The sequence below is a fragment of the Cloeon dipterum genome, chromosome 1, assembly GCF_949628265.1.
Source record: "Cloeon dipterum chromosome 1, ieCloDipt1.1, whole genome shotgun sequence".
In the NCBI taxonomy this organism is placed as follows: Eukaryota; Metazoa; Arthropoda; class Insecta; order Ephemeroptera; family Baetidae; genus Cloeon; species Cloeon dipterum.
The window spans coordinates 9,180,964-9,196,796 of record NC_088786.1 but is presented as its reverse complement, the minus strand read 5'-3'; the positions used below and the strand labels follow the sequence as shown (position 1 = coordinate 9,196,796).

Genomic DNA, 15,833 nt, shown 5'->3' with positions numbered 1-15,833 from the left:
TACAAAGTGCCCAAGCGTGCGAATCGAGCCTCAGGCGGAAGCCTCTAATCTCCAAACTCCATCGACGACTTCGCAACTTTCCCGAGCACCTACCTACACATACACACACACCCTAATGCCAGCGTTATGAGTTTGCAAAACTTTTGAATGAAAGAAAAGTGAAATGAATGCCAAACACCGCGCAGGCAAAAAGGGTCTTTTGCAGAATTTACACACAAATTGAATCCGGCAGGCAGGAAAGTTTATTACATTGCAACAAAGCTGTCAATATTTTCTGCTTTTTCCTCCTTCTTTTATCTGTGCGTTATATGAATTTCGACTCGGGGTATGATGTTATTGATAGGGCTGGGAATTTTAGGCGGTCGACTTTTTCTGTTTTACCTAAACAATTGAAGTTTTAAAGAGATTTCTAAAGACATTTTTTTCTTTTGGTGAGACCAAGACTTTGTCTTGTAGGCCTGTTCCTTTATTGGTAGTGCAGAAGCTATTGTTTGAAATTTAAAATATTTTACAACGTTTCTACGGCAACTGGCTGAACTGATTTTGGTTTTTAGAATGTCAAAAGAAAGCATATTAAGTGAAGAATACACATTGGCAGGATTGAGTCTGAAATCGGAGTGGAAGTGCCTTAAAATTAATTTTATTACGAAAGTATAAGGTGGTGCCATCTGTTGGCGGCTTCGAACACTAAGAATTTATGCAACCGGTGAATTTTTATTAATTTTCTTAAAAGAATTATTGAAATTCGCAAGTGCAACTATCTAATTTTCACTTCAAAGCTCTTTTTATATAGAATAAAAAAAAATGCAAAAGTTGCAACCCACGAAGAAATAGCAATATATTGGCAAAAAATCGTTAAGAAACTATGCATCTGGATCAACTTCCAAAATTGTTTTCTATTTTGTCGAAAATAAAAACGTCTAACATTCCCGACCCAATAGTTATTGACCATTGAACGGCACAATGGCTTCTCGAGCCTGCGTTGCGGCGATGAAAAATAAAGCGTAGCGTCGAATACTGTATGGGTACAATCGTGTCATTGGGCGCAGCTGCGGCTCTGAAATCAAGCGTGTCTTGACAGCTTATTAGACCGATCTCCTCTGCGATCTCCTGCAGCGAAAGGAATTAATTGAACCTGGGATGGAAAACTCGCGGATTGCTCGCTCAAAGCGCTTCGCTAAAACACACATGAATTCAATCAGCGGCCCTGTAAGTGATGAGAAAATTACGCTGATTAGTCTCCAGCTGCAAATTCTTGGAAATTGCCCCCCGCGTGCGCTTTGTGTCGTCAGTGTCTATCGGGAAAGCGTTAACGGAAGAGACATTAAAACCCTTTCCCCGCGCGTCGACGAAGGAACGACAAGCAGAAGCCATTTTGTTCTGCCAATATAAATTCAGCTGGGAAATAATGGAAAGCAGAGCAAACATTGCCGGGAATCATAAAACCGAAAGGGAAGCGAGAGAGAAAGGGAAAGATGAAAATTTTCGCTGCAAAACATCATCTCTCAGCCACGGCGGCTCCCACACACGCAATTTGCGATTTGTTTGCTCCGCCGAGTTGCGTGAGTGTCTGACTCACTGAGTAACAAAGTGAGCGAACGAACGCGCACCTCCAATAAAATTCGACCGCCACTTGATGCATTTTTATCCTGCTCCACGTGGATTTGCGTCTTTTTGCCAAGCCGAGATTGACTTACCGCCAGGGGTTGAATTTTCTTTTCCCCCTGTTTTTCCTCCACTGCTTTTTACCTCTTATTTATTCAAACTTCTTCCTCAAGAACCTGCTCAAAAATTGTAAAGATGATATTTTTATGCGTATGTCAAAAATTGCGTTTCTATGTGAACAGTTTATTCTTTTGTTTATAAATTTTCTGACATGATTTATTGCAATTTTTACCTTACTGCGCGTTTTAGTTTACTCTTTGGTTCAAAATTGTGAACTATTTCAGTTTCTTTTTTCTTCAAAATAGTTGGTTTTCCATTCGCAGTAGATTTTTTACTTTAAAGGATATATTGCAAAAAAGATTTTGGAAACAATTTTCTAATTTTATTTTCATAACTTTTACTTTAGTTGAGTCTAGTTTTATTAACGATTCGGTTCTAGGTTAAAGTAGGTTCAATTCACTCTACTCGATAGATCATAAAAAACCCTTTCGTCAAAATTTCTGGTTTGAATGAAGAGACAAAGCAAAATTTTTGCTGTTCAAAATTGACTCACAAAAAAAGAGGTTTACTGCAAAATAAGAATAAATATAAGACAGAAAATCAAAAATGGTCCGGAAGGTTTAGAAAATGTCCTGTTTGTACTTGGTTTCTGATATCTAGTTGCCAGTGAGCAAATAAATGTGATTGTGCTAAGTTAAAATTGTTTGAAATTTCATAGGTAAGTAAACCTCAGTTAAACTTGAAAATTCGTTGAAACAACAATGTTCGCAGCCTTAGAGAAAAATACACACATAAAATAGAAAAAACCATGCTTAGAAAGAAATCAAAGAAAGAATGCGTGCACTTGGTTTTTTAGCAATCAGGCTGTCTCTCTTCGCTGATTCTGACGTTTCGCAGCGAACAAATCTTGACACATTTATGGATCGAGCCAAGAGGGTTGCTCGGCTGTCAGCCCGAATAATAGTAATAGTCATCGCCGGCTGCGGGGGTGTCAGAGAGCAAAGTGCATCGACGGAATTACTCAACTGGTGACGCTGAGCGAGTGCGAGTGTGCGTGATACACATTTAGCCGAGTCGAAAAATATGTCAACAGCCAGCCGCGCCGCACTCTGCCTCTGCAAGCTCGTGAGCCGTTCTCTTTTTGCCCGTTCCAGCTCGATTTTTCTTTTGCCATTCGCCGGAAAGAGGCTCTTCAACAGCCAGCTCCGGCAATATTGTGCTGAGCAAACATATATTCACCATTGGACGCTTATTTCCGGCCCGATTTCTCCGTTATTGCCACGAGGGAAACGTGTACGCCGTGCAGCGGTGCATGAACGGCCTTTTTTTGTCTAACTCCCTGTTAATTTTCGAGGAAAAATGTATACTCAAGCTGTGCGCTGCTTGGAACTTTGAATTGACGGAAAGACTCGCGAGTACACAGCAGCTCGCCGGCTTTTCTAGAGAGAAGTTTTTGCACTGACGGCGGCGTCAGCGTTGTCGTTCGTTAAATCGTCGCACTGGGAAAAACGAGCGTTCGCAAAACTTGAAAATTGCAGCTAGTAAAGCACGTCAGAGGAAAAATAATGCTCTCTTCCTTAGTTTGCAATTTTATTAAATCAAATTAATGTAGCAACAAGAATAGTTGGAATAAAGTATTCCGTGCTTCATTAAAAGCGTTGTATTTATGCGTTAACTGAATCATAATCACAATTTCTCCGAAGATGTGTCTCTGAACATTGAAATAAAATGTTTCTGTATTCCTATCTTAAGAAAAAGAGAGATAATCCTTTTTATAAAAAAGAACAGAATTTCTGCAAGTCTGTATTTAAAAAGTGGATTAAAGAATATTCCTGAATAACTACAGTCTTTTTTCATTATTTGTTTGCAAAATAAATTCAGTTATATACATTTACCTAGTCAAACCATGTGGTGTGAACTATACACAGAGAGGCATGGATTCAAAGTTAATTTGCAAATCAAATGAACGTGTAGCGTTGCAGGTGCACACATGTTTATTGCTGTTAGGCTTGTTCAAATAGCAGTCTGCGGATTTGAGAAACAGGCAAGCTGGAAACCTTACGAATTTAATTTAATCTAGCCTTTCAAGGTGTGATTCCACGCGTAATGCGCAATCAAATTTTCATTACCGCATTGCGAAAAGCGGTAGGATTGCGGAGAGTCGCGTGGCGTGTCGCAAAACGTGTCATATTCAGTTAGCAGACTTCGTCCGGGGTTTGTTTGTGCAAAAGTGGATTAAAACTTTTCAGATCCGTTGTCAGCGTGGAGCAGACGACAGATGTATGAAGAAACTTGCGTTCATTAATTCCCAGCAGCAGGACCGAAAATAGCGGCATACAAGGGTAATCCAGCCGCAGACACAAAGTTCGCCGACGAGAGCAGCACCCATAATAATTATGCTTGAACAAGAAGCCTTTAGCCTCGTTTAAGGGAATGAATGGCGAATTTATTTTTGATTTTTTATAGAAGCAGAATGTTTTAATCGTAGGGCGCATTTAATTACAATTGAAAAGAGGAAATTACGTTCAAAGGAGTGAAATCGGATGTCGCATTATAAATATTGTGATGTCATCAAACTTCAAGTGTTTTTTAAAAATTAGGGTCTGACACTTCTATTTTTAATACACTTTAACGTATTCTTTTGAAATGAATTTATATAAAAATGATAAACCCAACAAGCAGCTACAAATCAGGGTAAAAGTTAAAGCGAACTGTTAAATATAAGCATGGACAATGGTGACGTCACAAGCGTAAGGAGAGTAAAAGGTGAAAGGAGGATGGAAGAATCGCCAAATTTGTTTCGTTGGCTTAGAAGCCACTTCCCTTCTTTTTTGTTGATTAACAAGCAACATCAAAGAAATTTTTATTTCCTCTTGTTGTCTAAGTATGGAAATTGAGCCCCATTTCAATTCTTGTTAACCCTTCTTTTGTTTTTTTCCACAAGAGCAAGCTTCACAACGATGTGCTTTGTTTGCTTCATAACATGCTTTCAAACGTAAAAATGGAGCGTAGCCTTTACCATCCTTAAGCAGAAATCGTTTTTCAGCGCTTTGGTCGATTATCCTCCAAAGACTTGCCTCAGAAACGAAACATTTTTTGGTTACCTGTGCCATTTAAACTTTGTTTGACGAAGTCATCCGATTTATATGCAATTTGGACCCTTCTACATCACACGGGGGTTGTTATTATTGCAAATTACCATATTGCGGCTTCGCTTTGCATCCCAAATCTGCGGTCTCGAAGCTTACGCACTCTGCGCGCGGAATTATTGCACGGTGGGCCAAGCAAGCAAGTTGGTCTGCGCGGAAAAGCGGTTGCATAAGCCTCGTCATACACACTCACAAACGCGGCTGCGGTGGCCGCCGCAACTTTGTGCATGCAAAATAGCTGGCTGCCACCTCAATCTGCGCGCGGCTCAAATCGTGTGTGTGTTTTATTACGGACGGCGTCGTTGCAGGCGAAACGTGCAAGTTTTGCTGTTTTCAGCAAACGAACAAGCAAACAGCCAGGCACGCTCGCCCACCGGCGCAATTTATTTGACTCGCCTTGCGCGCAAATGACATTTTCAAACTAGTTGTAAATTCAGGGCAGGCGAATTTCATAAATCACTCGTCGCGAGTGGCTTAATTTCCCTCTGCAGAGAAAGAGATAGAGAGCAACGCGCCCCCTCGGAATTCCGCAATATTGTTTTCACACTCTTGACAGAAAGCAGGATGCGAATTTTAATGAAAGTGATAATAAAATCATTCGCTCGCAGTATCAGAATGACCTATAAATTTAAACGATTCAGCGGGAATATAAAGAAGACAAAGTTGAATTTCGAGTTTTAGGAAGATTTGCATCTGAGATGCTGTCGCCTAGAATAAGGTCAGCTAATCGTTCATTGAAACAATTTAAAATATACATGCAAAATTTATTTGATATAATTTCTATCGCAATTAACCAAATAAGCTTTTAACATTTTAAGTGTAAAATGAAAGCATTTTACGCTTAAGATGCTCAGGAGGGGGTTTTTAGATTGAAATCAGGACATACAATGCCAAAATTTGTCAATAGTGACAATATTACCATCTACTAAAGACCACAAACACTATTAAAGAAAGTTAGAGACACTAAATAATAAAAAAATAATTTAAAATGGTTTTTAAAAAATTTAAGTGAAATTAGTTGTTGAGACGGAATTGAAATGTTTTTGTCTGTCTGAAAAGAATTAATTGTTTTTTAAGGGTTTAATCTAGGCTCTTTATATTTTATAACACTCATTATAATCAGTTCAAAACTTATGGAGCAATTAACTTAACCCATTAACGTGCAATTAGCATTTATCCCGCCAACCATGTCTTAACTACAAAAGAATTTTTGGTGCGCGTAAAATTGTATCAATGACCGATTAGTTTTACCAAATTAAAAAACATCAATATGGTTAAACAAAACTAGCTTTAAAATTCGATTTTACAATTAATTCAAATACTATCGATTTGAATAAATTAACCAAAAACTAGAGTAGGAATTATACTAAAAGTTTCCCATTCACAGCGAAAAGTAGGGCTTGCGAAAGTTTATTTGAGCTTCGACTTAACTGTACCGTTGAACGAATAAAATATACACAAAAAAGAATTTTTTGTCAAGCACTTTGGGATAGACACAAGAGGCCCTTAAAGAGGTTTTAGATCTTTTGAGAGTCTCTCTCTCGGTTGTTTTTCTGCTGAAATTCACAAGCAGTCTTTTCTGATCGATAAACAATTAAATTTGCTTTCAAACCAAAATCCATGGATGTTCTTCCCAGAATCCAGAGCGTAGTGAACTTTTTTTATGGGACAGTTAAACGCGACAGGCCCAAATGAAAAGGGGCTTACAGACTGCTGAGGTCATTATTTTAAATCAAAAGGCGTTTGGAACAAATAAGCCGAATACGGCGGCCCTGCTCCTGCTGCTCTCCGGAGAGGCAAAAAGTAAATTAAGCGGCGGCAGCAAGTAAATACAGGGCATGTATAAGATAAAGCGGCTTGCTTTTCCTCCCAATACAGGCGGGGGCCACTCGAAATCGGATTCAGCTTTTCCAATCAGCGCGGCGGAAAAGAGAAGCAGGCCAATCTCGGCTGTCAGTGCGTCTGCAAACTTAAATTTCTGGCCGAGCAAGTTTAGAGGCGAACGCGAGTACATTTTGATACGTGGTGCGAGTGGCGAGAGTTGAGAGAAAGAGCGAGTCCAGAAAATCGATAGAGCCGCGATGGGTCCGCAAAACAAAAAGATCGGCCGACTACTTTCGCTACTTTCGGGGCGTGCAGGAAAACAAGACTCAATTTTGACGGAAAGCAGCCAAGCCGAGCCGGCGTACGTGCAGCTGAATGGCAAGCTTTACGGCCTCTCGCCAGATTAGAATGAATGCGCGCATGACTTTTGTGCCGGAGCGATTTTATCTCGCCGCCCTGCTGCAAAAGCCGAGCAAAGGCCGTTTATATTGTAATGAATTAAAAGGCTGATGTGCTTTTTGTCTTCCGCAGGCCACTTTTAAATGCCGCCCCTCCGCCTGCGCAAAAGGAATTAAGAATTCTCCCAGCGCAAATATCTACAGCAAAAAGGCCGGCCGGCCGAGGGTGTTTTGTGCGAAAATAAACGCGCCCTTTTCATCAGCCCTAACAGATTTTCAATTAAGTAAACACCATAAATAACAATCGGGCCTCTACTAACGCCGTGTGTTAATTTATAGTTTACGCCAACGATTTAATTATTGTTTATCCGCCTTTAAAAATAACCCAGCGTGCGATGAATAAACTAAAATACAAAAATAAAACGAACAAATTTATAGCGTTGTAAGCCGTGTTTGTTTTTTACTTCATGCTCAACACTGCATGCAATAAAACATAATCTGCTTGGCAAACAGCAGACACAGTTTATTATCTGTTCATGGAAATGGAAGAGGGTTTTGCTCTAGGTTTCATGTTTTCCAACGACTTGACTGATAGGATAATGCAAAATTATTGTTTGCAAGAATCAAACTACCACATTAAAAAAGAGAAGACTATGAAACGTTAAAAATATTATTTACCGATGAAAATTCTTCCCTATAAAAATTTCCTGTTAAATTTTAATCCACTAACTTTATTTTACTTTTGTTTCAGGTAATGTACACGAGTTCCTCTGCTAAAACTTTTCTTTGGCTGTTCAAACTGCTGCCAAATTCCGTTGCTTTGAGGAGAGTCACACAAACTATGTGCGAACCACCAGGTAGGCACGCCAGAAATACTCCGATGATAGTTAAAAGAGGCGAAACTTGGCGCCGGCACGCTGACAGAGTAACGCCACGACCACTAGACGGATATTTGTTTAGAGAGCAACACATCAACATTTATTTTTATTTGAATTATCATGTCAATCACTTGCCAAAAACACGATTCTGTCGCCAGCAACGTTTCGTTTACTGTGGTGACAGCATTCAGTGGATAACAACAGTTTTAATTGTAGTCAATCCACCGGAATTGATGGATAAAAATTAAAGTAGATTGAGAATAAGTATTGCTTTTAAACATTATTATTATTATTTTAAAACATAAATCTCTCTAAAATGTGGGTCACGAACTGACGTGTAAATTTTGTAGAAGTTAAAAAGCTTTTCTAATGGAGAATTCCTCACACAAGCAACAAATTAGTTAATTCTTAATAAAAAGAATCGTATTAACTAACAATAAGCTACAAAATATGGTCAAGCCGTGCAAATATTAGAGACAATAGAAAAAATCTGCATTCGAAATTATGCTCTTATTTTCAATTTTAAATAATCACGGAGATATTTAAAAAAATCTGCAAGAACTTATTTAGAACTTATTTAGCCAACAACTCATTACAGGAATTGTCACTGTGGATTTTAGGAAAAATGATTAAACTCATGCGTAAAACACTCCCTTAAATTGGAAATTGGCTAAAATTCACCCAGGTTGTCGCTTAAATTTCCAAAAGTATCGGCTTCAAAGTTTATTTAGTTCATCAAGTGGTGAGCACTACTGAAAATCCTGATTTATCTTCTTAGATGAGAAAATTACATCACAACTTGACACCGTTGGTTAGATCGCAATGAAAAGGTTCGAAATGAAGTGAAAAATCATCATTAATTTTTGAAATATAAAATTTACTTGTCCCTCAGTCCTGATTAGATTTTTGCTCCCTGTAGGAAAAACTATGTTGATACATTTTTTTATTATAATGATTCAATAGATCCTCAGTTTTTGTTCGGGACAACGATGAAATATTTTGATCACTGCAAAGATCCTCATTTTGAAACTATAATGTAAAGGATGTAAAATGCAGTTAATTGTCACCGTGCAGGCAAATGCACGCATTGTGCTCTGCCCCCGCAAACGGTTAGCACTATCAACATTTCACACCATATATATAGTCAGCACGCGATCCGTGTTTCGATGATTCATGATCCAGCCTAGCTTTTACGGAGAAATTCCATCCCAGAGGCACGGTTTTAAATTTTTCCGGCGGATCGAAATTCAAGGCACACACTCGGCTCACTCGAATAACTTTCCCGTCCGCGCCGCCACGAAAACTCGAGGGCATTTTCAAGTCGGCGCCGGCAGGCAGATAGCAGTCGAAAGAAACACTCAATTAGCCACGCAGAAAGAGGAAATGGTCTCGAAAGACTGCTTCGATGTCGCCGAATGGGGCCGGAAAAAGGAACACGGTGCTTGGTGGCTGCATGGCAACCCTCTCCGCCCGACATTAACGAGGCTGCTTCATACGCGAATTCGCAAAATAATTTTCCACAGCAGCACGCGAGTATATTCGTTTATCACCTTCCTTTTCCGTTCCTCTACAGAAAAATAAAAAATCGGAGGCAGACACGAACATCATTTGGTGGTGAAATTCTTTCTGTATTTTTCATGCGGCTGGACCGAGACAGTCTTGCCGGTCTGTCTTTTTTTTGGGGGGCCAGACTAGCAAGCATTTGTTTTGGATTTTTTGTGTGTGTAAACTGAATACCCGCACTATATCTTAACTATCTAGGTAGAGACACCATTACCTGGGATATGGGATAAATTAAATTTAAACATGGAGAAGACAAATTAAAATCAAAATCTGGTTTACGCTGAGAGCTGCTCTCAAGATTTTCCCTGCGGAAAAAGTCAATTTAATGAATTTATTGCTACGTAACCAAGGCATTAAGGAGCCAAAAATTGACCCACTTTTTCAACACCCTTGCAATGGCCGACAAAAATTGAAAGTAGTGGTCTTTCTTTTTCAACAGACATAGTTTTCGCTATCAAATTTGTAAAAATGCTATCTCTACAGCTTAAGTGTTTGTATTTGCAGAATTAATCTATGATGTTTTTACACTGTACCCAATGAAACTATAACTTTGTCTCACAGTGTAATCAAGTAGTAATCATTAAATTATGTAAAATTATGGAAATAAAAAAACCATAATCAATTTCATAAACGCAAATGTGCTAAAAATATTTTTTGTTGCACCTTCTCATGCTTCGTTTGGCATAAGATTTTACCTAAATATTTCATTTAAAAAATCTGAATCTATCGTGTAAACATGGCGAGAAAGCTCTAATATGTTTAAAAATTAATATAAAATGGAAAATATACCCTTCCAAAAATAGTCCTCTCGATAAATCAGCATCGTCAATTCTATATCATTGATGGAAGTGGCATAAAGCCACAGACCAAAATATGATATCAACCGAGTTTATTGGAAGAAATCTGAAGGAGAGAAGGGTGAAATACATAATATAAAATAAAATCGACCATTTCTCACATCGCGCCGTCTAACTCTATTTCTCTCGTGATGGATTAGTCGGCGGGAATTTCCGCTTTCTTCTCCGAATCGCTCGTAAAAGAGCCAAACTTTTTTAAGGGCTGATCCATAAAGATGGGCTATTCAGGCTAAGCCGTTCTCGGGCGGCGACGCGCAAGGACAAACGTTATCGCGGCCGCAGATAAAGATTGAATAACGGGGGTCGATGCGTGGAATACACAAAACTGCTCTCGGCAGCCCCTTTTCGCTCCTTCTCGCCTTCCCGAGTTCGCGTCGTTGCTGCGTGAAGAGCCAGTCGGCCGGAAAATATAGCGTCAGCGAGCTGCACAGCAACTTGATTTGCACTCCGCCTCCCACCCACGCGCCCGGAGAAATTGTGCAGTTGTCCAAAAAACGCCTTGGTCAACCCTCCGACGAAGTTTAAAAGGAGCACGCTTTGACTTGCAAATAGCCGCTTTTCCTCTTTTACCCCCTCCCTCTCTGAAATGGAGAACATACTGCCCAAATTGTTGCCCTTTCTCTTTCGGGACAGAAAAGGCAAAAGGAAAAGGTAAAATATGGTTTGTAAAGGTGGCATGTTTCAACTGAAAAGGTAAAGAAGGATCGTTTAAATTAAAGTTATGCACCATGTAATTTTTCATTCACATTAAAAACGTATTTTTTATAAATTGGTCGTTAAAAGCGAGGAAATAAGATGGAAAGCAGCTAGTGTTGGTACCAAACAAAATCAGACAAATGGAAAAGTGAGAGAAATTGAGAAGCTTAAGACATTTCTCTGGATCAATAAAGTAGATATTTAAGAAGCTCAAAGACTAAACATTCTGCGATGGAATGGTCGGCTAAATAGATTTGTATTTTTCCAGTGTTTGAAATTTGGCTGGTCTGGAAGTCTGCATATATATATTTGACCAAAAACTGTTGGAATCAGTCCACTCTTATTATAAAATCAAGTAAATAAATAAGTTTCAGGCAGTTAAACTCTATCATTCCAGCAACCATATTTTGAGTCAGCTACAAACCTTCTTGGACTTAATAAGCTGCGCCAGCCATGCCAGCTGCCGAAAAAAGTGGGAAAAAATAGAGGTAAAAAATGTGCTGGAAATCTCTTGGCTGTACTTTCTATCTATTAAAAAGGATTGATATGGTGAAACCCCGAAAAATCCTTGTCGCATTAAAGCCAAAATTGACCTAGGAAGCACAATAAGGTTTTTAGTAAAGTGGCTCCCAAGTCAGCTTGAGCCTGTCTCTCTTCTTGGAATCTTATTTTATTTCCCAACAAAGAGTCTCCCCAAAAGATGTGTTTTGACGACAGGTATATAAATCTGCAAAAAAAATAAAATCAAGAAAACTAGAAATTTAAATTTAATTGTAGGTCAAAAATTCTTTCATCTTTGACCTGAAGATAAGTTCTGCTGCTCTAACAATAAGCCTCTGTTTAACAGCAACAATGGAAGTGATAAATTTCGCACAAAAAGTTACGACCGTGTTTCCCCCTTTTCACCTCGCCGCTGATCCTTTTTAAACACCCTACTTTGTTGTAAGCCTTGACGCTGGCGGCTAGGGCGGAATTGCGGACACATGTTCCCTTCCACTGGACACAATTGCAGTGCAGCATCTGATAGCCGGGCATTTGAGGCAAGAAATTAGACGCGTATAACGGCCGAGGTTTTCTGGCCGGCAAAAAGTCGATGCCAGCCAGCCAGCAGCTAGCTGGCTCGAGCCTGCTGTTTGCCCACACACATCCACATACACACGCGCCACACGCGCATCGTGTTATTTTTCTCTGCAGCATTCAGAAATTCTTGTCACAAAATTGCACGCGGGCCGAGTCCTTATGGTCCGAAAGTCCCATAACAACATAATGATTACAGCAGCAGCGGCAGCCCTCGTCTGAGCAAAAAAGTTGGTCCGCCCGCTCGGTTTTTTTATAGATCGTGCGAGGCCCGCGTGTGCAGAGTAGAGTAATGGACAAAACTTTGGCACTGCCAGATAAACCGGCGTCTTTCGACTTAGTTACACAATCAACTTCATAACTCAGCGCCCAGTAAAGAGGGCCCCTGGTATTTTTCACTGGTAACTTTAGCTCATGGGTTGAAATTTCAGGCTGAATAAATGATAGACTTATCATGTATTATTTATAAATATTATCTCTTCGATTGCGAACAAGCATATTTATTCATATCGTTTTTTATTGTTTTTATTTTATGGCCAATTGTGTTAAAAATAGCTCTTTCTACACATCAATTATTAAGTTCCGTACAATATGGATAAATTTCATTTTTCCTAGGGATGAGATGACTAATTTTGGTGATGAAACTAGGTCAAATTTGACGCATTTTCATGAACCTTAAATAATAAAACTTCAAAGCAGTAGTTTTTATTCGGGATGAAAATTATTATAAAATTAAAAGACGTTTTTTGGTCCAAATTTACGATATAAAAATTCAAATTTAGCCTATAGTAATTCTACCACACAAAATGAATTCTTGGGTTTGAGGTGTTAATGATGATTTAGACAGTTTTGGCTGATTTGGACGGATTCATGAGTGGCACAGAGAAAAATCGGTGGCTATCTAAAATTCTTAACCCTCCAAATTTCCACCTCTTTTAAGATAAGGATTCGCTAAGGAATTTGATAATCTAGTTGCTGCCTAAACGTCACTACATATCAGTGTGAAATGAGTAAATTATGTTATTTCGCAATAAACTTCACACTTCAAAGCGGCAGGATTTTTTTTTCGCCAAGAAGAGATAAAAATAAAAATGTTTTCAGATAATATGTCAAAATATATAGCAAGCAATCGAAATTTTAGTAATTACATTTTTACTCCAAACATGTTCGCTAATCTTGGTCTTAAAGGCTTGGCGGCACAGCAATTAATAAGGTATCCTCCTCAGAATAATCACCCACATGGGAGGAGGTCATGCGATAGTTGTTTATCGCGAACACATTATCAGCTGGATACAAAGCGTCCTCGCGGAAACGCACAACTCAAGACCGTTTTTCTGCTATATAATTCAGTCATCACTTCATTCGATGAATGCAATTTGCTTTCCAAAGCAAATAAATAGCGACTCAGCGGATTCTGTTCACTCTGGGATGCGAGGATGCAAGTAGAACTCGGAGTTGAAGCGTGTGTCCCTGTAATTAATATTGCCGTCGTCGTCCATGATGCGCCAGCCGGGCATATTGGACGCCAGCTCCATTTCTTTTGTCACCGTTCGGTTTTGTGGGTCGAAAATTATATTGATAGCGCCATGCCAGCTGTTGAGCATCGCGCCTGTCAGCCCGAAAGTGCCATAGGCGAAAATTGTGTGGTTGCAGGCGGCCAGCAAAGCCAGGTCCAGCCCCGGATCTGATTCATTGCCGTCCCCTGAAATTATATCAAGTTTTAATCAATTTCAAAAAGCCAAACAATTCCAACCGCTACAGAAAAGCATTAAACCAGATTAAAAAGTATTTAATTGATAACCATCCTCTTAAGAATCTTCTTATCGAGTGGCTAGCATGGTGAACGCTTGTTTCTAAAAAAATTTTTCTAATCAGAAATCAATCACCTGCCAAAAAGGTGTCAAATCTCTTGTCAACAATGTTCGTTTTGGTCCAGTTGCGGTCGTCGCTGACCACCACGAACAGCAATGGTTTCTCCCGCTCCGTTAGCAGCCAGTTCATTGCATGATGAAAGAAATTAGGACTTGCCACCTTTGAACCTGGATGCACGGCGTTCATATGGTGCACGTAGTCCGTCCGTCTGACGTGCACGCCAACGTATTCCATAGAATAATTTCTATTTATCACCTAGAAACATAATTTTTAACATTACTGGGTGGTTATCAATATTAAATATTTGTAATTATAGACCCAAGCAATCAGATGCTGATGAATTGTTTTTTAGGAAAAGGAATAAAAAAAACTTGGGTCGTTCAGAAACAATTTTCCTAGTCATCTGATTGGAATTTCGTATGAATGAATTAAGATTTTAGGGTCACGTCAGTTTAACTAGACTAAAATTTACTTTCGAGCAGGACGTATTTTGCCTCAAAACTCATTAGACAATGAAAAAATACGTTTTTAAAATGCCAATCAATACTGTATTTTTTCATTCGAGTCGTAGTTAAATCTTCTTAGATTAAACGTTTTTTTTATTAAAAGCCTCGGATCGAATTAATTTTTCACAACTTCTCTAAAATTAATATAAGAATGCAAAAACAAGAGTACAAATTACAATTATCACCTGGTACAATTTCGAAAATCTGTGGAGCTCGATCTGCGCTGCAATCTTCAGATTTTCTTTCAACACCAGTTCATTTTTCAACTCTCGCCAGAAAGGAATGAGCTGCTCCGAATTTGTAATGAAGAAGGAGTATTTAATCATTTTGAAACCGTCCGTTGGCATGTTCTCCATTTCCTCGAACAACATGCTCTTGGACTGCAGAACCGTAGTGGTTTCGTTCAAGTAAAGGTTCATGAGCCAGCCGTCCATGTTGCATTTTTTGTCAAGCCACTCGATGGTTGGGATTTTCAAAGAGGATTGTTCGAAAACCGACTGGTGCAGAAAGTCGACGGTTGAGGCAGTCAAAACCGGGCGAAGGTTGTAGATTTTGGCAGCCATTGCAACAGAGAGATACGACCAAACCACATTTCCGAGACGACCGTCCACTAGGGCTGACAGGAAGGTGCTCTGCGGACCTTGCCCCGGCTCAGGACAAGTTTTCCATGGGTTGGGTTCAGTTTCCTCCAATGCCAACAACGTTGTGGCAGAATTTTGAAGAAGATGAGTCTCGGTATTGATCGAGTCTTCTCTTTGTTTTGAAGAAGGATCTGGGATTTGTTCTAGACTCACCGTTGTTTGCGATTCATTTGTTACTTCGGCACTGATTGCCTCTGTGCTAGGGAAATTACTCGGGGTTGAAAATAATTCTGTGTGACTTGAAATTTGCGAGATTTTGAGAAATGACGCGATTTCCTCCGAGTATTCATCGATGCATATTTGAAGAGTTGTGGAGTTCTAAAAATTGATGAAAAAGACAAATCAATTATCCGGTATAACAAGAAATGGTAAATAATTTTGAATCAAATTAAATGTTTTTCGAATTGTTAAGTGTGAGGGAAATAAAAAACTTACATTTTTGAAGATCTGATGAAAGCAGACGAAGTAAACTATGCACAAGACAGCAAAGCCAGAAAAAAGATACGCCTTGTAGTGCATTTCCTCAATTCGGTGATTTCGCGCGGTTCACCACCATCGAACACTGAAATCTTCTCTTTATTGCTAGCAAGTCGGAGTGATAAACCGCAAGCGAGATAAGCGATTAATGTCATTTTGACGCTTTATCTGAACATGATAGTGCAATGTTTTTACTCATAGGCAGGAGCGGAAATAAAATTGTCTCTAAA

General features: G+C 39.2%; 2 protein-coding genes across 2 annotated transcripts in view; one reads left to right on the top strand and one right to left on the bottom strand.

Annotated features, from left to right (window-relative positions):
• The window catches only part of LOC135934857 (uncharacterized), a 79,221-nt gene that overhangs the window by 30,549 nt on the left and 32,839 nt on the right, over window positions 1-15,833 (top strand). The gene's annotated exons all lie outside the window — the stretch shown is intronic.
• Window positions 12,565-15,820, bottom strand: LOC135947896 (galactoside alpha-(1,2)-fucosyltransferase 2-like). Its single transcript, XM_065496876.1, has 4 exons — window positions 15,562-15,820; window positions 14,671-15,444; window positions 13,994-14,234; window positions 12,565-13,809 (listed from the first exon to the last, which is right to left on the bottom strand). Exons 1-4 carry the CDS (start codon window positions 15,643-15,645, stop codon window positions 13,526-13,528), a joined length of 1,383 nt encoding a protein of 460 aa, XP_065352948.1. The 5' UTR covers window positions 15,646-15,820; the 3' UTR covers window positions 12,565-13,525.

Bases quoted from the DNA above. Each gene is read 5' to 3' on its own strand.
- LOC135947896 (XM_065496876.1), bottom strand. From the start codon at position 15,645: ATGCACTACAAGGCGTATCTTTTTTCTGGCTTTGCTGTCTTGTGCATA. The intron at 14,235-14,670 runs GTGATAATTGTA...TTATGTTTCTAG, and splicing joins GATTTTCGAAATTGTACCAG to GTGATAAATAGAAATTATTC. The intron at 13,810-13,993 runs GTGATTGATTTC...ATATAATTTCAG, and splicing joins ATTTGACACCTTTTTGGCAG to GGGACGGCAATGAATCAGAT.